At 35.5% G+C, this 22,240-nt stretch overlaps 2 protein-coding genes across 4 annotated transcripts; both read right to left on the reverse strand.

The window, feature by feature from the left end:
• Positions 1-579: 579 nt before the first annotated feature.
• On the reverse strand, positions 580-5,161 carry LOC121261601 (histidine-containing phosphotransfer protein 1-like). 2 transcript variants are annotated; one of them, XR_005939931.1, is made up of 7 exons: positions 4,968-5,161; positions 4,479-4,609; positions 4,276-4,344; positions 3,884-3,955; positions 1,666-1,738; positions 1,126-1,295; positions 580-958 (listed from the first exon to the last, which is right to left on the reverse strand). XR_005939931.1 is itself a non-coding variant. In XM_041164047.1 (6 exons), the coding sequence occupies exons 1-6, from the start codon at positions 5,028-5,030 to the stop codon at positions 1,263-1,265; spliced, it is 441 nt and encodes a 146-aa protein (XP_041019981.1). In that variant the 5' UTR covers positions 5,031-5,161; the 3' UTR covers positions 973-1,262. The 2 variants fall into 2 exon arrangements, 1 of the variants encoding a protein (XP_041019981.1); XM_041164047.1 differs by lacking the exon at positions 580-958 and having other exon boundaries at positions 973-1,295.
• Positions 5,162-9,457: 4,296 nt separating this feature from the next.
• On the reverse strand, positions 9,458-21,962 carry LOC121259503 (autophagy-related protein 18g-like). 2 transcript variants are annotated; one of them, XM_041161111.1, is made up of 10 exons: positions 21,155-21,962; positions 18,168-18,632; positions 14,065-14,502; positions 13,301-13,546; positions 13,058-13,187; positions 12,348-12,877; positions 12,109-12,266; positions 10,952-11,085; positions 10,268-10,780; positions 9,458-10,081 (listed from the first exon to the last, which is right to left on the reverse strand). In XM_041161111.1, exons 1-10 carry the CDS (start codon positions 21,332-21,334, stop codon positions 10,077-10,079), a joined length of 2,799 nt encoding a protein of 932 aa, XP_041017045.1. In that variant the 5' UTR covers positions 21,335-21,962; the 3' UTR covers positions 9,458-10,076. The 2 variants fall into 2 exon arrangements, with proteins under 2 accessions (XP_041017045.1, XP_041017044.1); XM_041161110.1 differs by having other exon boundaries at positions 12,348-13,187.
• Between the last annotated feature and the right edge of the window lie 278 nt (positions 21,963-22,240).

Here is a 22,240-nt window from a genome sequence, read left to right on the forward strand (position 1 = left end):
AATCCTATGATGCACAGCCCTCGACAAAAAAAGAATTCCCAAATAGAAGAGAGGGTTATAGAATGACAACATTCTTGTTGTCATGCTATGATTTTTCTCCCGTTTTTGGAAGTTAGAATCATTCCAAATTGGGTTATGGGAACACACTACATGGCCTCCTCATATGATGATGTGGCATGTATGGTAATGTGGCATGACTTGTGGACTCACATCATATTGAGGCAAGAATATTAGGGGGAAATCATTTCACTACAACAATTACATACAAGTTTAGTTCTGGCAAATCAGGGTTTGTAATTCCAAGCTTTTCTTGCTTGAATGAAATGGAATAGAGAGCCCAGAAAAAAGGGCTGGAAATCCATAGAAATGCTAAAACAGGCTTCGTTTGGATTTAGAGATAAATTGAGATGATTTTAGATAAGTTGAATAAAATATTGTTAAAATATTATTTTTAATATTATTATTGTTTTGAGATTTGAAAAAATTGAATTGTTTATTATATTTTATATGAAAATTTGAAAAAGTTGTAATGATGAGATGAGTCGAGATGAGTCTCAAATCCAAACAAGGCCTGATAACTATTCCTCAGCTGGTTGTTATTTGAGATTTTCTGAGTCAAATCTCCATCATTTAGGCACTTGAACTAAAGGTCAATCACTCCATCCAGAAATGTCAGGTAATTAACAAGATGCCCTGGTAAGGAACTAACAAAGAAAATTATACTATAGATGTATATCTAGAGAAACATCCCATTAAAATGGGACCATCATGACCTTGGTAGCATGCTCAATAACTGAGCAAGCTGCTGCAATTGTTACAACCGTCTCAGGACCACAGCCATTATAAAATTCTACACTGCTTTCAATCACCTTTAGTGCCATGAATTTGTGCAGTGTATATAAAAGTTAATTGCTAACATGAACCTGTGATTCTTGGAGGCTTGCAAATGAAAATTCCCCTTCACCCATCAAAGAAAGAAACACGAACATTAGCCATGCATTTTTAAATTGGTGGGTAACAAAAACAACGTTTGGAAAAGTCCAACCATCTGATCAAAGAAATATAAAAGAAACTCTGAATGGTGGACAGGAACAGAAACAAACTATACGTTCTGTAGATACTCACATTAGCATTTTTCTCTCGTAGAAGCTTTCAACATAAATCTTCGTAAGTCTGAGAATATACTTTCTACATTAATATAAATAATCTGTAACATCAAATCCTTCACTTCTTTTTCCAGCCTTCATGGGATAAGATCAAGACTACCCACCAGCAGCTCGGATCTGTTGCTCCAGCTACAGTGATCAAACAGAGAGAAGTAATTATTTGTAAAATACAGATCATAAGCTAATGTTAAAACAAACCATATAATCAGCCAAGGGCTAATGTTCAAGGATGCTTTTGAGCGTCTACCGGGAAGAAGCATTCAAAGAATTCTCCCTTCAATGATTCGGCATCATGGGATGAAAAACATAATCAATGCTCAAACCATGATGGGGTTTTAAAAGGCCAAAAAATGAAATTTCAATGATTTTTTTAGCATACAAGAGGTTATTTTCCTCTTGAAGAAGTAATTACTATATGGACATATTTCCTGGTTCACTGGAGGATCGAAAACATTCTCAAACAAAATACCAGCTTCCTTCAACAGAAGTATAGACTTACCCTGAATAAATATTCAAGCTGGTTTTTCAGTACAGAGTATTCAAATTGCAGTTTCCGTGTACATCTCAAACACCTGCACCAAACAATCTTGTGTCATTCTGGTTCTGAAAAACAATTAGTTCATTAGCCTAATTCATCATGTTTAGGATTGTGTGAAGGAACTTTTTCAATATTTCGGTCTCCTCCAAGAATGTTTTCTAGCACGAATATCTTGTGATGCTAATTGTAGTCAATTTTGATCAGATTAAAATAATGTGAGGTAGGTAGGAACCTAAGGTTTAGCAATTCGAAAATTGGGGTTTCCTCTATATGATCTTTAAATGTGGGAACCTTGAAATTACATTACATATTGGAACATCTGATTTTTTGAGTTGTGATCAAATTGATCGAATGAAAGTTTAGGAATTTGTAGCTCCAAAATTGGGATTTTATGTTCTCCAGTCATTCATATTCTGGTGCAAGATCCACACGAGTCTTATCTTTTATCTTTCAATTGTGACATTACGATTGTCAAGTAATCTTTTAGCTTCTGAATGGACTATGAAGCCCATAGATGTCTTGGCCTAGTAATGAGTTACTATTATCAAGGAATAAATGTTGCCGGTCCAGAGTCTATCAACTGAAAAAACAAAGAGAATTTTTTTTAGGGTTTATTTAAATTTATGATATCATTCAAAGAAAGACCTAAATTATATTCAAAATATTAGAAATTCAAAGAGCAACACAATCCACACGACTCTCAACTTTTATCATTCACTTGTTACTCTAAGATTGTTAGGTAATCTTTTGGGAATATTAGAAATTAGTCCCTGCATTAAAAAAAAAAAAAAAAAAAATTGATCCTTATGTTTTGTGATTTTTTTAGATGGTTCTTCCATCAAATTTTCAATGAAAATTTAACCAAAATGCGGATGTGGCATGCCAAGTGGGTCATTATGGACATGTGGAATGCCACGTATGCAACAAAAAAAATGTAGAAAAAAATTAAAATATGTAAAAAGAAAATTTCAAAAAGGCAAAATAAATAAAATTCAAGCAATTAGGAAGTCATAAAAACATAAAATAAAATAAAAAAATACGAAAAGGTAATTATAATATAAAAAATCCAAAAAAATAAAAGACTTAAAAAATAAAGCTAAAAATATAAACAAAACAAAGCATAAAATGTAAATATAAAAAATGACTTAGATAGAATGCAATAAGATTATAAGAAAAATTAATAAATCATTAAAATAAAAAATAAAAGCAAAAAAAATAATTAAAAAAAATGCATATTAAAAAAAAAAAAATCATCAGGAAAGGTTTCCCCCTCAGCTCCTACACCTTGCCAGGCAGGAGTTCGTGTTTCCTTGCCCACCCACTAGCCCCGTCCAAGGAGCCCCCAAGTGGGAGGGAAATGCGGGAGAATGGGGACCTGCCTTACACCGTGGGTGCAGGATGGAATTGGGGGTACACCTCCCACATAATTTCTTCTTTCTAAATTTTGTTTTTTTAATGACCATTTTTTAAATAATCACAAAACCTACAAAAATTTCTTTTTTGAAACCCAGGATCCTTTTTTTTTAAGTGGTGTAAATCCAAAGATTAATTTTTAATGTCCCTAACCTTTTAGCTTCTGAATGGACTATGAAGCCCATAGTCTTGGCCAAGTAAAACAGATGTTGTCAGTTCAAACCTATGAACTGAAAAAATGGTAATTAAGTTTTTTGAGGATCAACCTTATCTTATGAGATCTTTCAAAGAAGACCTAACTTATATTCAAAACATTAGATCATCAAAAGAGTAACGCATCTCTAAGGTCTCGCAAAAATGACCAACTCATGATTCTGAGTGAAAAGAAACTGCCAGCTGCAGCTAATCCATATATTGAGTGAACCCTAAAAACTCTCCACATTTGAAGACTTTTGGACAATTAATCCAGAATCCCTAAAGAAAGAAAGGAACTATAATCCCCTCATTTTAGTTACTTTTTAAATAAATCATAGCCGTGAGTGAATTAAGTAAATTGTCCAAGACTAGAGCATTTCAACAAACATTTGCTACAGTCAGACATCAAGGACTTCATGATTATGGACATAATCAACAACGCGCAGACTAGTCCAGAGATTTTTTGGAAAAAAAAATATCAAATAGACAATGGATCAGTTCTGAGAATTTTATGGTGCATGAGAAATGGGAAGGAAATAAGAACTGCACCATGAGAATGCAGATAACTCACTCTTCAAGGTTCTGTGCCTCACAGTAATTTCTGAACTCGATGCACACATTTTTAACTCTCATGGCACCGATGCTGTACGACATAGGAAGATAGAAGGCAAATGTTTAAATTAACATTTTAAAATGTTAAACCAAGCAAACAATCAAATAAACACACTAGATGCAAAACCATATTATCTATAGGATGTAATCTTAATTTTGAAATACAAACAGATCCAGTTTCAGATTCTTCCTAGTACCATATAAGCAATACCAGGGAAGTAACTGCGCACATCATAGCCATTTCCAAGTGTTTGGAGAATTTAATTCGGCACAAGATAAGATAACCACATCAGGCATTTTAAAAAACGGGAAAGAAACAAAAAGAGTGTAAAGGAGAAAATCAGCAAATACCTGGCACTACTCCCCTTGAACTGATGAACATGGGCATCTACCTGTTTGAAATCCACAACTTTCTGTTCTCTACGAAAGTGAAAAAAATTCAATTCAAATTTTCCACTATTAGTGAAGCACTTTCCTTCCACTCAACAACAAAATGTAAATACATAAACCCACTCTCTCCAAAATCAACCATATAGATTAGACAAAATACTCACAGAGCTCTGGCCATATTGCTGAGGAGTTTTTCAGAATCATCAAAGAAAATAGACACAACCTCGATCACAAAATCTGGGCTGCTCTCGTCTTGCAGTTTCTGAAGTTGTTCAAACTGGTCGTCCAAATATCCCTTCTCTCCAACAAAAATCCATCATCAGAATTCCTCTAGTTTAAATTCTGCTTGTCTCAATTGTAAACGGGTTAATTTCCGGGAGACTTTGAAAGACTTCATATGTTTTGATCAATTTTAAGTCTATACGTATGGAAGAAAAACATAGTATGTCATCAATTTCATCTGGGCAACTAAGATATTCGTTTTATTATTCCTCCAGGAAAAACTAATCTATTCCCAAATCAAAAATCCCAGAAAGAATTTCCAAAGAAATAAACAGATGCTTAACAGAACAAAACCCACCCACCAAGAGATCCTTTTTACAAAATCATATTTTGAACAAATGATGATGATGATGATGATGATAAAAACTGACCTCCTTACGCAGAAAAGCCGAGTGTTCAAGCCACTGTCTCTGCAACTGGCTCATAACATCCATGGCTGCTTCTTAGTCCCAACTGTGGGACTTTGTCACTCACCGAGAACGACCCAAAAACGATGTGTCGAAATAATATCCCGGATTATGAGGGTTATGGCTAATAGTGAGTTAATCAGACGTGACGGCTGCTCCAGTAGCTCGCTCATTTGATCGATAGTTAATTTTGTAATTTTTTTGTAATTTTATAATTTATACTTTTTTAATATATTTAAATATTTTTAAAAAATAAAACAATATATATATATATATATATATATATATATATCAATACATTTAAAATTACTTTTTTAACCACTAAATAAAAATAAAAAGAAAAAACTTTCCAAACGGTCAGAACGGCACAACTTGGCAAATTAATTTTTTCCTTTTGGGCAAGCGTACAAATGACTTGCCAAAACAGGGACTCGACGCTAATTTAGTTATTGCCCATTTTCATAATTGTAATTTGTACGTACAACATTTAATTCTCTTTTTCTATGGAAAAAAAAAAAACACATTCCATCTATTTAGATCTAATTTATTTTTATAGATAAGATGAGATGGATTAAAATTAAAATTAAAATTAAATAAAATATTATTAAAATATATTTGTTTAATATTATTTTTATTTTAGAATTTGAAAAAGATGAATTATTTATTTTATTTTGTGTAAAAATTTAAGAAAATTGTAATGATTAGATGAGATGAGTTGAAAGGAATTGTGAAAACAAACAAGGCCTTAGAGCATCCTCAATAGATTAGCTAAAAACTAAATCTATTGAGTATTTAGCTATTAAAAAATAAAAAAGGATCACAATGAATTAGTCAAATTCCTATAGTCACATTCAAAATAATTTCCAAATTTGAATGAGCTTGTTCATAGGCTAAATTCTTATTTTATGAATTATTTCTCTCTCTAGCAAACCAATATGTCCAGTTTTTAGAAATATTTGTTAAATGAATGCTCTCTTCAAGTGCACGGGTTCATGGATACTCTGTCCAAATTTGATAAAAAAAAAAAATATATATATATATATATATATATATATAATTGAATGGAAATGATAGAAATTAGTAAAATATGATAAAATAAAATAAATTAGTAATTAAAAAAATATTTTTTTAATATTAATTACTCATTGCTATATAATGAATAAATGGATAATCCAATGTAAAAATTTGATGTGAATATCCAAAGCCAAATTTATTTTATTTTATTTTATTATTATATAATGAAAAAATAACTATTCTAATGTGGAGATTTTTGTGAATGGAATAGTCAAAAGTTAAATTCATCGTACATTCATAAAAAATGTACTTTGGCTTTAGTTAATCCATTGAGAGTGCTCTAATTAGTGCTGGTTTGAATTCAGAGGTGAAATAAGATGGTTTTAAATAAAAGATAAAAATTGAATAAAATATTGTTAGAATATCATTTTTTAATATTATTATTATTTTGAGATTTGAAAAAGTTAAATTATTTATTATATTTTGTTTGAAAATTTAAAAAAATTATAATAATGAGATGAGTTCCTTTCCGAATCTAAATCAGACCATATTATTTAAGAGCATTATCTATATTCCCTCGTAGAAATGTTACAGATACACCAACTCCTTTTCTGAGTAGTGTTAAACAGTATAGGTTGATGCCCTTGACACATTTTGTTTGATGCTACAATGATCTTTCACCTCAACTAAAAAGAAAAAGCAGGTTTGAAAATCTAAAGGGGTTTTTCAAATGTATCTAAAGGAGTTTTAGGGAAGAATCGAGTGTTTGAGATTTGACTTGAGATCTCTCTTGGGTAAGGAAAAAAGGTGGACAAATTATAGATGAGTAGTGCTACCGACACATAAAGATCTCATAAAAATAAATTTATAAATTGATATCGTTTTATATGATACATTAGATCTATTTTATAATAAAATAATTTTATAATCTAATACACAATATTAAATCTAATTTATAAATTTATAAAATTTTATTATGACTAAAACATTTTTCATGTGAAAGGCGAGAGAGATTCTGATGGAGGTGATGGAGTTTGAAGTTCCTCCATCCATTTCTAGATGAAGGTTTTTACTAACATTCTTGTGAAAAACTTTGTACCTCCTCCTACATTATCTCTTTCATTTTCAAATATTTCTTTATATTTAAGCTATTTATTTTAACAGCTTGGTTTTTTTTTTTTTTTTTTTCCCTTTAACCAAAGATTTTAAACTTTCAAACACCGAACTTTCTCTCTCTTAATTTACAGTTTTACACTTCCTGTAAAATTTCTTCAACTTCATTGTCAATTTCATTTTGGATTCAATTTCAAAAAAAATAAGAATAAGAAAACCATTTACTATTTGAATTAATTTTTTGAATTTCTGCTGAGACAATAATATATTTGTACATTTCTTGTGCCGATGCAAGAAAATTCATATATTTATATTAAGAATAATACTAGATACAGTCACGAGCTATGTAAGTATTGTGCATTATTTTTAACAAAGAGTAGAGTCTATCATTAATGTAGATCCTATATTAACGTACTTTTTTAAAAAAGAATACACGGTGCAACGGTTTTGCACTCTATAACTGTAGATATGATTTTTTTTTTTTTATTAACTCTTTGATGTAGTACAATAAAAGAAAAAGCATTGCGGAGTTCAGTAAAATTCACTTTAGATTATTTCAGGACCTAAAAGAACATCAAGCTTCGTTTTAATAGTTGATTGGGAAAAAAAAAAACTTTAAATATATTAAGAAATAATTATTTTGCCATTCGATCTCTTTGTTAATGCTAAATGGATATAAATTTATTTTTAATATATAAATTTATTTTTAAATCATGACTTCGTCCCTGACACCATACATGCAGAGCAAAATGAAAATAACTTAATGATAAGGATGGAGAGAGTGCATGATTCTACCTTTTTTTTTTTTTTGTAGTTCTTGATATTCCACTTGCATCCACCATGATTAGGGTTTTCATAATAATGTGATGTTTGGCTTTCAATTAAAGTAAAAGAATGACGGGATAAGTATCAAGATTGAGCCATTTGTTGGTGCCTTTTTTTGAGCTCGACAGTTGATTATATGATCTTTATAATGGCTCAGATGGCAGAGGTGTGAATCCATAATTTAATAAAATAATTAGAAAAAAAAAAGATACCAGAATTTAAAGTAGTTTTAACACTATAAGAGACAGTTTGGATTGGAAAATGAATTGAGATCACTACTATTTATTATTATTCACAAATTTCAATTTATAAATTTTACTATTATTTATAAACAATTCATCTCATCTATGAATCCAAACGGGACCTGAGATCTACGTGGATGGATTAAAAGAGAATAATTCCTCTATAAATGCATTTTTTTATACAAATTTCCGGCTGGAGGAAATAATGTGAAGCCATAGCAGTTTTATCTCCACCAATATTAGTCAGCATTTTTCTTTCCGAGTATGCTCAAATTCAGAAGGAAAAAGAAAAGGCAGTTAGTCATACCTTACATTATTAGTATTTTGTGATGTGATTGTGAAAGATGATTGTGTTTATTTGGTGGTAGGCAGATGCTTTTTGTAAGGCTTTTGGAGAACATGAATCTACACCAAAGAAATTAGGAGACCCATCAATTTATAGGTAAGAGGAAAGGTGGATGATTGGATAAATATCCAAAAGATCCCCAAATCTGTGGTTCACAAACTCTCCCCATAAAGGCTCCTAAAATCTATCTACACTGCAAAATATTGTAGAGAAATTCTATTCATCATTTCCACACTACACATCACATATGATTTTTTAATTTTTTTTTTTTTTTTTGACTTACCAAATGTGTGGTGTATGAATTATGAATAGAAGAACTTAATTACTTTAGAAGGAATAAAATCAAAAAACATTAAAAATAAATAAAAATAAGTGTTGTATAGAATGATGAGTAAAAAAACTTTGTTATAAGGAGAAAAAGGAAAATTTTTCTCATCAGTTATTATTCACTACTTCACATTTCACATCCTATGAAAATCACCCACACACTCTATAAAAAAAAAAAAAAATTGTAGATTTAGAAGTATGGAAGTAAATAGTGACTGATGTATAACATTTCACTGCCAATGAATTTCATTCTTTCCTAAGCAACGAATATTGTTTCACTTGGGACCATATTCATTATTCCACAAAATTAGCCATTATTTGCACATTCATTTTCCATTACATGCAGTAGTCATTGCAGATGTAAGCAATCATTAAAAGTTGATGCCACTTGTTTTTGGTTAAAATTGAATTGTCAACATAATTCCCCCAAATAAGGTGCAATTAATTTGAGTAACAATAAATTTCTGCTATTTACAAGTTTATAGGTAAACACACTACTTATTATGCAATTAGAAAAACATCTTTGTTGACCTTTCCCTGACTAGGTTCTCGTTATATTGATGATGCAAAATAGGTGACATTCCAAATAGCACAAAACATCAGATATATTCCTCATCCCCACCACTTTCCATCTTTTTTCTGTTTTTGGAACACCATGCCGACCCGTCCAAATCTCCAATGCTCATGCTATGCACCTTCCACCAGCCACAGTCAAGGGAAAAATAAGAAGAAATTGTGAACACCATGTCATTTTGTATATGTTTTTTTTCATTGTCATTTTCCTTCTTAATTTTTTCGCCCCCAGACGAAATTAAAAAAACGTAACGTTATACACATCGAAAAACTTGCCCACACCAATTCTTCTGTACAGAAGGTCTTCACTGCGACTCAAGACCAGAAAGGTAAACCCATCTCTACTTTCTACCAGAGTTCTATAACTCACCCCCTTCCCCAAAACAAGCACCCCGCACAAATTTATGAATTTCAATCTACAGAATGTACATTAGACGGATGAATCACATACTCACCCTGGCAACGCTTCACTTAATTCGTCGCCCACCCATCACATATTATTTACGGTTCAGTTCAGTTTTATAGTGAAAAAGTTCTACACCGTCAATTGAAGACCCAAAGCAGTGCTTCCACCAAATCTTCAATGAACCGTCTCCATAAATGGCACAATAGAGGCTTCTCTTAATTTATGCATCAGCCTGCGAAAAATTGGGAGAATGACAAGCACATATGAAGTGTATCACATAAAACTAACAGCAACAGAATTCACTGTAATCAGAAATAATCAGTCATTATTAGTCAAGCAGTTGTTACATATATGGCTTCAAGCACTTGTGAAAAAAAAAATACTAATCAAAAAACATATGTGGCTTCAGTTTTTGTACCTTCTTCGGAAAAGGCAAACATGCCACCAAGCATATCATCATCGTCCCCTGGTTTTTCCCTCTCACAGTGGTTACTGTTGCAGTCAACATCAACAGCACCAACTTCAGTTAATCCATGGCTACCATTGCAGGGAATCACCTCAAAGTGGCCTGCCTGAAATAAAGATCCAAAATCTACGGGATTGTGCACGGTTATAGGCTCCTCATCAGGAGTAATCAAATTAGAAGCATATCGGTCAGAAGTTAAAACCAATACATCAGTTCTCCCACTACTGCTTAGGCACAGGGCTTCTCTTTTGATACAACCATCAACTTGAGAATCAGTATTTTTTGGATGTTCAGATAGAATAGGTACAACGTTTGAAGAGTTCCGCTTCAGAATGGAATGCTCAACAATGGCACACCCTCTTCTTTCATGGTAAATCTCATTCAACAAATGGAAACCGGGTGCACAAGGCTTCTCACTATTAATTTGATCCAAGTCAAGTAAATTCTCGATTCTTCTTGATGACCCTGACAGGAATTTGAACATCAACAAAATAAAGTAGTATTCATATGGACTACATTTGTTCAAGTAAAAAATAATAATTCACTTTTAGCAGTTTGATGTAGATTGCTTCTATCAATAACAATATTAAAAGATGATGTCTTAATATAATCTCTCTTTGAAAATGTATTTCTTACCCCCATCCGAGCTTTCAGTTGAACTAAGCGAAGATGGTTTTGAGTGACAAATGACAGTCTCTTCTGTGATCTTGCCTTCACCTGGACGAGGCCCTGAGGACGTTGAAGTTGGATATCTTCCACCAGAAAGGTCTCTGAATCAAAGCAACCAAGCATGCAGTTAAAAAATAACAGAAACAATCAGCATAATAAAACAGATACACGCAGATACAGAGCCTCTACAGGACAACTGAATCACTGATAGGCTTGATGATGATAGATAAATTTTGGCAGTATCTGACTGATTGAAAATCTCAGTAAGCAGATGACAGTCCAATGAGTCCTACTTGCAAGCCGGTGTGGGGGATAATCTCCACAATGCTGACATGACAGGAGTTGACTTCAAAGAAAGTTCAAAAATTTGAATTCTAAATTGTGGAGGACACACCCCTGACATGGCAGAAGTTGACTTGAAAGAGGTTCAGATTTTTGAATTTTTATTTTTTAAAATCTAAGATGTTTGACTTTTAAACTAGCTTTTGTCAGGTGTGTGTTCTCCGCACCAGCTAGCAAATATTTTTCTTTTGGAGTAGTTAACGCTACAAAGTTGACATATGCAGAAGTAAAGATGATTTGGACTTTCTCAGCAAATGCCTCTAGACCCCGTGATAGCACATTTAAATCACTGGACAGCTGTAAATTGTAACAGCCAAGTAGTCAGTGTCTATATCAGGTATATAATTTGTTATCAGTATGTTTACGACGAAATATTGAAAGAAAAAAATGCAGTTGTAGGCATCGATCTTTATTCTAAAGCATATATAAAATTGACTTGAGGGGATAAACCTCAAGGCTATAGTGACAAAGCTATAAGCCATCATCAAATATTTTGAGATGCTCTACCATCTCAGTGCTTTGGTATCAATGACAATAAGGACCCACACTTGTTCCTCTCCCATGACAGTGACAAGAAGATCAGTTGAAAAAAGGTTGTTGAAAGGTTACTTTGACACGTCCCTTTTCAATTAGCATTCCAGTAAACCATCATCCATGTCCAACACTAAGAAAGATTAAACCAATCTTAACTAGAATCTTTTATCAAGATACAACACCAAAATATCAGGATAGGAACCACTATACCAATTCTTATGTAGATATTAAAGGCAGAAAGGAATTACCTGTCACTCCAGTCTGATTTTATGCTAAGGAAATGGTCGAAAACAGGCAATAATTCCTTCCGCCTTATTTCCACTTCATGGATGTGAACTTTTTCAATTTCATACTCTCCACCAGCAAGAGTGTCAACTCTTGGAGATTCCATCATATAAAAACAAATCTAGAACAATGAAATAAATAAATGACAAACAAAATATAGCAGAACCTAATGGGCATCACAACTTTTAACTCAAACAAATACCTTGGATTTTTGCCATATTGGTAACCTGCCAGAGCTTATCTGCACCTCTGCATTGGATAGGTACCAGTGAGATCTTTCATGAGGCTTTCCAGAATAAGTCTTCACCATATTTGTCCCCGTCATACCACCATTTATGCACAGAAAATCTATTCCATAGTCATCTGCTGAAATGGAATTATTCTGAATAACACCAGCAGCATCCTGTCCATGAATATTGGTACCAGAACCAAATTCCTCTCTTTCTTGCCAATCTGACCTTCTGCATACATCCCACCACTGATTAGGTTCAACTTTAACTCTTAACTCATCCTCCTGCATATGTACAAATGAAGCTGATTGGGTCCTCAAACCGCTGTCAGATCCTTCGATCCCTACTGATGGCAAAAGTTCATGTTGAACTACATATCCTGATGGAGTATAAACCAACAGATGCTCCAAGGTATTGGCCTTCAAGTTAGCATGCTGAAGAGTTTGAGATAACGAGTTATGGAAAATAGCAGCAACAGCTCCAGATGGCACAAAAACCTTTCCTGTTGCAGAAGCAGTGGGATTGCTAACCGTATTAAGCCATCCAAAACTACTATATTTTATTCTGCTCACAACAGAGAGAGCAATAGGTGGTGGTGGAGGAAAAGATTGCTGATGAATGACGCAAGATGAAGTAGACCACCAAGGCGCAGACAAAGCTGGAAACAGGGAGGGCTCCTCACCTTGGGAACTTATAATTCTGAAACCCGCATCACCACCAAATGGGGACAAAACAAAAACATGGCAAGTCCCCTTGGACGAAACAACTGCAATCCACTGACTATAATGACTAAAGCAAATGTCCTGGATTATCTGCGAGATAAATAAAACAGAAAAAGGAACAAAAATAAAACCTCATAAATCAAGTCCATACAAAAAAAGAATCATAGAAAGCAACAATAATTTTTAAGTTCAATTATACGGACAGCTGATGTTATTCCACGATGTAGCTGGTAAAGATGCACGTGAGAAGAGCTCCAATCATAACTGAGAACACCCGATCCACTTCGAGTGCAAGATGGCATTATCCGGAAAATATTTATGTTATTCCCATACACTGAGGCAGTAACCAGAAGAGTCCCACTAGGGTCAAAGCATAGTGCAGATATTGGACTGGTATGTGCTTTAAATTGTGATATAACAGCTCGGGAAACAAAGTCCTTGACAACAACCTGCAGTCAACCATTGTTAGAGAGAGTCACCAACTATATCTCACTTCAATATCATTATGAGGAATACTAAATGATACATTAGTTTGGTTCAACATGAAAGAACCCTAAAGGTAGACAAGCATTATATTCAGGTAATTTTCACACATGTTCAGCTTTTAATGATGATCAACAATATAATGAAAACTTTGCATCATACAACAAGAAAGCATCAATGAACTTGCCCAGCAAACCAAAAGACTATAAATCTAGTCTAAAAGGGAGTTCATTTCCAGCATTTGGGTGAAGTTTCATGTCGTAATATAGCATATCGTAATATAGCATATGATTTTATCATGATGCAAGCATAAAAATAATATGGTTGGCAAGCACATTTTCAGCATAAACAACAAACAGAGCCCTAGTTTATAAAAGAAGTAAACTTTAATGCTTAACAGGAATAGCACAGATACTAATAACCTTCACAAAATTTTATATAATGGTTAAAATACTTAGCATATACATAGGGAATTAATACTAACCATCCCTGCGTTATCCATATCTGTTCCTGAATGCCTACCAACTTTCCAGCCTGAATTTGGTGATACCGGAGAGTTAGATCCATCAGGGAGCAGTTCTTGATAGTATTTTGACAAAGTTTTGTATCCCATGTCTCCCAGGTTGATTATTCCAGCAGCCAATTGTTTACTAGATTCCTTTGCATAACGGGCAACCAAACTACCACTTCCAGGTGATGTCGACGGACTAACTCCTGGAGAGGGAGTGAGGTTTTGTGGGCTTAATCGACCCATATTAGAAACCAGAGGATTGTTGGATGCATAAGCTAACCATCTTGGACCCACAGCCATTGGACCATAACCAACATTAACCCCAGTGGCTCCCTGTCCTGCTAACTGAGGAACAGGATAGGTAAGAACACTGAATTTATTCTCGAGAGTGAGCGCATCAATGCAGTAAATCTGCCACCAAATACCATGAAGTTTTAGTCAATTGGGTGATCCATAAGCCTTACATTACAAATACTGCCGTCAATAGATTGGTAACAGGGCATCACACCTACAGAGTAAGATCGACTTCTTAAGTCCTGACTACCACAAAAAACTACAAATTTTTTTTTTTTTTTTTTTATATGTAAGAGATAAACTTTATTGATATGAATGAAATAGGCATGTACCAAGTACACAGGAAGTATATAAAAGAACACCTAAATACATTCTAAGAGCTATGAACTAAGGACAAGAAATCATGAATATCATCCCCGTTTAATACAATTGTGGAAAACCAAAGCAATAAAGTATGTAGAAAAATTCTTCAGCTCCACCATTGTGCGTTCCTTATCTTCAAAACATCGCGTATTCCTTTCCGTCCAAATACACCAGATGATACACAACGGAATCATCCTCCAAACTGCTGCCACTTGATGACTGCCTTGCAATTTTCTCCAACAACCCATCAAATCCACCACCCTCATAGGCATTACCCAAGCAACACCAACCCTTCGAAAGATCTCATCCCACAATACCCTTGTTACGTCACAATGTAGTAAGAGATGATCCACCGATTCTCCATTCTTTTTACACATGTAGCACCAATCCAACACTACACATCCTCTTTTCCTCAAGTTGTCCGTGGTCAAGATCTTCTCAAGAGCGGCATTCCAAACAAAAAAAGCAATTTTAGAGGGCACATGAGACCTCCAAATGTTCTTCCAAGGGAATGGAGTGTGATCCTATGTAGTCAATAGGTTATAATACACCTTTACTGTACATTTCTTGTGATCCTGAAACCTCCACTTCAAGCTATCATGTTATGCCATAGTAATCCCCGAGGAATGTAATAGGCTGAAAAAGTCTGAAACCATAGATAATTCTCAGTCATGAATATCCCTATTAAACAAAATATTCCACTGATGCGAACCATGAGCTGATAACCGCACATTCGCCATTGAAGCCTCCCTATTAGCCGCAATACGATATAAAGCCGGAAAAACCTTTTCCAATGCATGATCTCCACACCACACATCCCGCCAAAAGCTGATTCGGTTGCCCTCACCGGCGACAAAGTGAATATGATTTTCAAAGCATGTCCACCTCTTCCTTATAAACTTCCATAACCCCACTCCATACACCCTCTACTTCTTTGGAATACCAACCACCCAAAGTAACACCATATCTAGCGTCTATAGTTTCCTTCCACAATGATCCCCCTTCCAAATGATATCTCCAAAGCCATTTCCCCAATAACGCTTTATTAAAGGTTCTCAAATTACAAACACCCAACCCCCCATTCACAACTAGGGCACATACTGTCTTCCAACTAACCAAATGAAATTTTTGTTTCTCCCCTGTGCCTCCCCATAAAAACGCCCTAAAAAGCTTCTCAATCCTATTCACCACCCCTACAGGCATAGGAAAGAGAGATAAAAAATATGTGGGGGAGGGTGCTCTTGATAAGAGTGAGACGGCCCCCTTTTGATAGATACACCATTTTCCATCCAGACAACCTTTTATTTATCTTCTCCACCACCTCATCCCATATTCCTCTATTCTTGAAAGTTGCACCTAACAGAAGGCCCAAATATTTTATTGGGAAAGAGGACACCCTGCAATCCAAAACACTTGCTAAACTGCGTATATTAGGGACCACACCCACTGGAACCATCTCAGACTTGCCAAAGTTCACCTTGAGCCCTGACACTGCTTCAAAACAAAGTAATAATATACATAACGTTTGGACCTGGCTACTATCACTTCACAAAATACCAGAGTGTCATCTGCAAAAAGAAGATGTTAGATGATAAAAGGGCCACGAGCCATTTCCCACCTGAAAACCAGATAAAAAACCTCCACCAACAGTATCATGCACCATCCTACTCAACGCCTCCATAACAATAACAAATAGAAGAGGAGATAACGGATTACCCTGTTACAAACCCCTCGAGCTATCAAAAAAACCAGCAGGAGTGCCGTTAACTAGAACTGAGAATCAGGCAGTTGAAATACAATGACTCATCCAAGAAATCCAACTATCCCCAAAGCCACACCTCTTAAGCAAGTACAAAAGGAATTCTCAATTCACACAATCATAAGCCTTCTCCATGTCAAGCTTGCAAAGAATACCTGGACCTCCCTCTCGCAATCTAGCATCTAGGCTCTCATTTGCTATGAGCACTGAATCGAGTATATCTCACCCATGAATAAAAGCATTATGAGGCTTGGAAATAATATTTTCCAACACTGGACTAAGCCAGTTAGCAAGAACCTTTGATATAATCTTAGAGACACTACTAACCAAACTTATTGGACAAAAATCCTCAATACTCAAAGCCCCATGTTTCTTGGGAATGAGAGCAATGAAAGTCTCATTAAGTGATTTTCAAACTTCTGAAAAGCATGAAATTCACTGAACACCAGCAAGACATTACCTTTCATCTCATCCCAATAAGTTTGGAAGAAACCCATTGAGAAACCGTCCGGGCCCGGTGCTTTATCCTTAGCCATACCAGAGATGACCTTGAAAATCTCTTCTTCATCGAAAGGTCTCTCCAAGACACTTACATTTTGCGGATCAATTGCCTCAAAAGACAAGGCATCAAGCTTCGGCCTCCAAGTTGCCGATTCGGTGAGAAGAGTCTCGTAATAATGTGCAATATGATTTTCTAGTTCAGGGGGAGAGGATAGCACCTAAGTACCTAAATGAAGCGACTTGATAGCATTGTTACGCCGATGTGAATTAGCCACTTTGTTAAAGAACTTCGTACACCTATCACCATCTTTCAACCAAAGGGCTCTGGATTTTTGGCGCCATAATGTCTCCTCTGACAACAAAACCCTTTCCAACTCTGCCACCACCGTGGCCTTCCTCAATAACACCTCCTCCAAGGCCTCTCCCAATAGTTCCTTGCCCTCTAACTCCTGCAATTCCTCCAACAATGTAGACTTTTGATTGTCAGTGTGACAAAAAACTTCCAAATTTCACTTTTTCAGATCTTGCTTTAGAGCCTTCAGCTTACCTGCAAGAATGAAACTTGAAGTACCACTAAACTGGTACGATGCCCACCAAGTACGCACCAACTCTACAAACCCATTCGCTTTAAGCCACATGTTCTCAAACTTGAAATACCGACGACCCCGGTGAATGCCCCCACAATCTAGGAGAATGGAAAAATGATCTGAACAGTCTCGAGCTAACCTTTTCTGACTTACTTCTAGATAGTGGGCTTCCCATGACGGCGAGACAAGGAATCTATCCAACAGTTACTGACTGAAAAATACCATTATCATTAACAACTTGAGTAGATATCCTTAGATTCATGATAAGAGTGGTTCTCATTATATGTCCTATGTACTTGGGCACTTGCCAATTCTTAAATCAATAAAAATAAAAAAAATAAAAATAAAAATAAAAAAGTTAGCAATAAAAAAAAAAAAAAAAAAAAGAGTGGCGCTCACTCCAATGTCCGCCTCAACAAGAAAATGTTTAAGTGAACAAGTTTGAAAGCCAGACAAATGAAAAGTACTGAAAAGGGGTAAAATCTATATGAAGGTTGATATCATTCAACCTACATATCTGTACTTCTAAACTTAATAGTGAAGACTAAATGCCACAGATAAGGCCATCTTACTTGTGTTGCAAGACCCACGGCTACAATTCGAGGACTGCATCTAACCATGCACACTGCAGACCGGAATCTCAGGACATGCACGTAGCAATGAGACCTAAGAGAGTAAAATCGAACAGCTGTAGGAGAGTTGGCAGAGTTTCCTGATCGGGACTCCAAATTACCATCTCTTCCTAAACCACCCAGATTGCTACGATGTTGACTGAGGCCTGAACTGTTCATTTCATCTCCAGCAACAACCAGCAATAAAGGATGTGATGTTTTAAATCCTTCACCACCATCACTCAATGCAGGGAAGGGCTGAATCTGTAAGAATGAAACCGGGCCATCACGCTTCGAAACAAGTTCACTGAAACTAGAGGCATCCTCCACATCAAGGACTTGAAAACCATTCTGATAACCAAGCAAGAGAACATGTTTGAAGACAGATGGACCAAACTCAAGCCTGTCAAAGCCAGCCCAGGTTACCTGTCCACGTACAAAAATTCAGAAGGCAATCTGGTGAATGCAATTCTAGAGAAAAGAGGCCAGATACATAAAGCAAAATAATCAGGAATCCAATACATGTTGCAGCAGGAAGTACACAAACACCCAACAAATTTACTGAATATGTTTCATGCCAGCCCTCATAAGCTGGAAGAAATACAACTAGAGACAACACCAAGAACATTATCTAAAAAAAAGCACTAAGCACCATTCTATAAATTTAGATGCCAAAATAATTGCCTGAATGACATAATTCATTTGTCTTTTCAATAAGGCAAAGTAGTCATATTACTTGTGAAACTTATATAAATTGGAAGTAAAAATATTATATGTGCAAAGGGCATAACTCGAGCACACAGGAAGTACACAAACACCCAACAAATAGCAAAGATAATGAAAAGGAGTACAAAACTCTACAAAATTAGAAACATTAGTGAGGGAATTAAGAAACCAAAGTTGTAAAGCATTTCCAAATAGCATTGTTTCTTCAAATTAAGGTTATATTTCAAATACAATTCAACTACTAAATATTGTTGGGAGGAACTATAGACTCAGGCATCTTAACTTCAATTCTACTAAATATTGTTGGGACGACCTATAGAGTCAGGCATCCTAACTTCAATTCCCAACCAGGAGTTCCCTTAGATTATTTGATACACAATTCTAGTGGGTGGGTAGTGTGTCCAAGATTTACTCCCCAATGATAGGTCCAAAGGGCCCCACCTTCGTGAAGTTTCACATCATAAAAAAACTAAACGTAGTGACATTAGAATGACTTTCACTTCCCCACAAGGGTCGTTGTCGTGCTCTTTTAGATTTTCTTCCAAACTAAATTTCACCATCTTCTGGTAAGCACTGACAACGGATGGGAAGAAACAAATGCACCAGATTTTGTAAATAGTCTATGTTCTTCACCCATCTGTGTGACAGGCCAATGCCCATAGAAATAAGATGTGTTAAAAGAAACTTCTTGGCTCACCCAAAGTGCATTCTCGATCTTCTCCTGCCTTTCCTTTCAAGCGAACTGCACCACATGAAGCATAAATTAATCAAATTCCATATAGCAGAAATAGGAGAATTGCCCCGAAGACCTATCCAACAAGCAAAAATATCCACAACCCTTCTAGGCATCACCCAAGCCAATCCAAACCTTCTAAAAATTCCATCCAATAACACCCTTGCCACCTCAGAATGAAGTAATAGCCAATTCACCGCAATTTTTACGCATAAAGCACCAATCCATAACTATAAGCCCACACTTCCTTAGTTTGTCAATGGTTAGGATCTTCCCAAGAGAGGCTGTCCAAACAAAGAAAGCAACCTCGGATGGCACTTTACACCTCCAAATGCAATTCCAAGGAGAAGGATTATGGTGCTAACAAGATAAAACCTAGTATATGGATTTAACAGTAAACTTCTTGTTCCCAGAGTGGATCCAAATCATCTTACCGCCTCAACCCGGCCAATACTTGTAGCATACAGCAAACCAAACAGATCAGAAATACCACCAATCTCCAACTCCTCCACAACTCTAAGAAAGCACACATTCCACATAGAAGATCCACTAGAGATAACCAAAAGATCCGCCACCAAAGCATCCTGATTATGGGCAATCCAGTAGAGTGCAGGGAATGAAACCTCAAGGGATGCGCTACCACAACAATAGTCATGCTAGAAGCCGACTCTGGAGCCCTCACCAATCACAAAACGAACATGGCTAGTGAAATCTACCCAGCCACTCCTAATATACTTCCACAACCCTACACCATGTGTGCCTTTATTATACAATGATATAAAGTGTTTTGCACATGAAACGAGTGCACCTTTCACATAGTAAAGTTTCCATTCTCAATATCATCTTTAAGCATAACTTTTCTGGAATTTTTTACGTGAAAAATATACCATATCATAACTCACAACTTTCCTAAAACACCAAATATTCGCTAGACACCTTTTCATTTGAAATTAGTTTGTGTATGTACGCATAAGTACAACTATATAAGTACACATATTCCATAGGTTTTAAAGTTTGGTTTTCAGATATACCATTTATCCAAAATATTGTGGGACTTCCAATCTCTCCCCCAATACTATGTTGGTTTTCTTCCCTCTCTTCTTATAGTTACCAAAAAAACAAACTTATTAGATTGAAGGGAAGAAAAAATGCGTAGTTTTATATACAGTGTGGCATATAGGTTCATATTTAGACATCTTGTAAGTCCATGTGTGTTAAAAGCCCATTATTATATCTATAGTCCAGAAGAACTGCATATACTTAAACCACTTCAAAACTGAACTAAAAGTCAAAGTCTCAATGACTAGCTAGCTATGTAATGAAACTGAGAAATGTACAAGGTGCAAGAGAGCTTAAAATTAAAAGTACTTCATGCGAGGTAGGAAATGATGAAGAGTATTAACTTAAATTTGGGGTATGTATCAAGTCGGTACAAAATTTACAAAGAAGATAGAAATTGGAATAGAGAAATGAAAAATCAAAGCGATACCTGATCTTTGTGATCGTCAGAGGAAGCGGAAGAAATCGAAGCAGCGACCGAGGAGCCGGCCGAGCGGACAGTGGAAGCGACGGTGCTGGCATTCGTGGACACGGTCTTGAGGCAGGAAGATATGATCCTCAGAGAGTTGGGCAACAGGCCGTTGTTCTTTCCCTTACCCTTCTTCATCATCCTCCACCTCTCCCAACCACCACTGCCGATGCCGACTCGCCGGAGCTACTCCCACTGCCACCGCCTTCTGCCTCCGGAACAGCCGGCACCAAAGCCGCAGACAAACATAACCGATCTCCAAAGACGATCGGAAAGGTCATCCGATAACTTCAACACGATCGCAATCGGACACAAAAAATAAAAAAACAATAATAATCAAGCAAACAGAAAACACCAACACAGATATCTTCCCCGTTCCCTTAAGAGTTTGACTTGGAAACCTTGACAACGAAGCAGCCGTCTGCCTCAGTCGCTCTATAGAGTTGCTTCAATCGAAGTTCACTCTAGTTTCACTCGCTTCCTTTCGCTTTCCCTCTCTCATCTCGATTATCATCTGCGTGCTGTGCTAGTGTAAAGAGTTGGAGGCACACCGCTTGGGAGGGTGTAATCGAAATTGTAAAAGTTATTGTGTGTTCGTTTTAAAAATGGGGGAATATTATGGAACAAAATGGGAATTTAAAGAAAGAAATTACAACTTCTTCGACAGACATCACCGCTACTGGGGAGTGGCGAGACCTCTTAAGAATATCTCTTTGTGATGCTCAAAGTTAACCACTGACACACGCTGCGAGGGACAGGGACTCTCTCTCTCTCTCTCTCTCTCTCTCTCCTTTTTTTTTCTTAAAAAAAAAAATTGAAAGTGAAAGTTGTTTGAGTTTCTTTCTTTGTTTTTCCTTTATTTTAGATTTTAAAAAATTAAAAAAATATTAATTTTCATTAAAATTAATTTTCATCTAATTATAAACCAAACATAAAAATCCAAGAGTAATATTGATAGATACTACACCCATCGAGAATTCTACCAATTGTTTTTTATTTTTTTTCAAATATTTTTTAAATTTTCTTAAACATTTAAAAATACTCGTA

The sequence above is a fragment of the Juglans microcarpa x Juglans regia genome, chromosome 4D (assembly GCF_004785595.1).
Source record: "Juglans microcarpa x Juglans regia isolate MS1-56 chromosome 4D, Jm3101_v1.0, whole genome shotgun sequence".
NCBI classification, from domain to species: domain Eukaryota; kingdom Viridiplantae; phylum Streptophyta; class Magnoliopsida; order Fagales; family Juglandaceae; genus Juglans; species Juglans microcarpa x Juglans regia.

Bases quoted from the DNA above. Each gene is read 5' to 3' on its own strand.
- LOC121259503 (XM_041161110.1), bottom strand. From the start codon at position 21,334: ATGATGAAGAAGGGTAAGGGAAAGAACAACGGCCTGTTGCCCAACTCT. The intron at 18,633-21,154 runs GTATCGCTTTGA...GTACGTGGACAG, and splicing joins CTGACGATCACAAAGATCAG to GTAACCTGGGCTGGCTTTGA. The intron at 11,086-12,108 runs GTAATTCCTTTC...GCTTTGATTCAG, and splicing joins AAATCAGACTGGAGTGACAG to AGACCTTTCTGGTGGAAGAT.
- LOC121261601 (XM_041164047.1), bottom strand. From the start codon at position 5,030: ATGGATGTTATGAGCCAGTTGCAGAGACAGTGGCTTGAACACTCGGCT. The intron at 4,345-4,478 runs GTGAGTATTTTG...TCACTTTCGTAG, and splicing joins AGCAATATGGCCAGAGCTCT to AGAACAGAAAGTTGTGGATT. The intron at 1,739-3,883 runs GTGAGTTATCTG...TGTTTGGTGCAG, and splicing joins GAGGCACAGAACCTTGAAGA to GTGTTTGAGATGTACACGGA.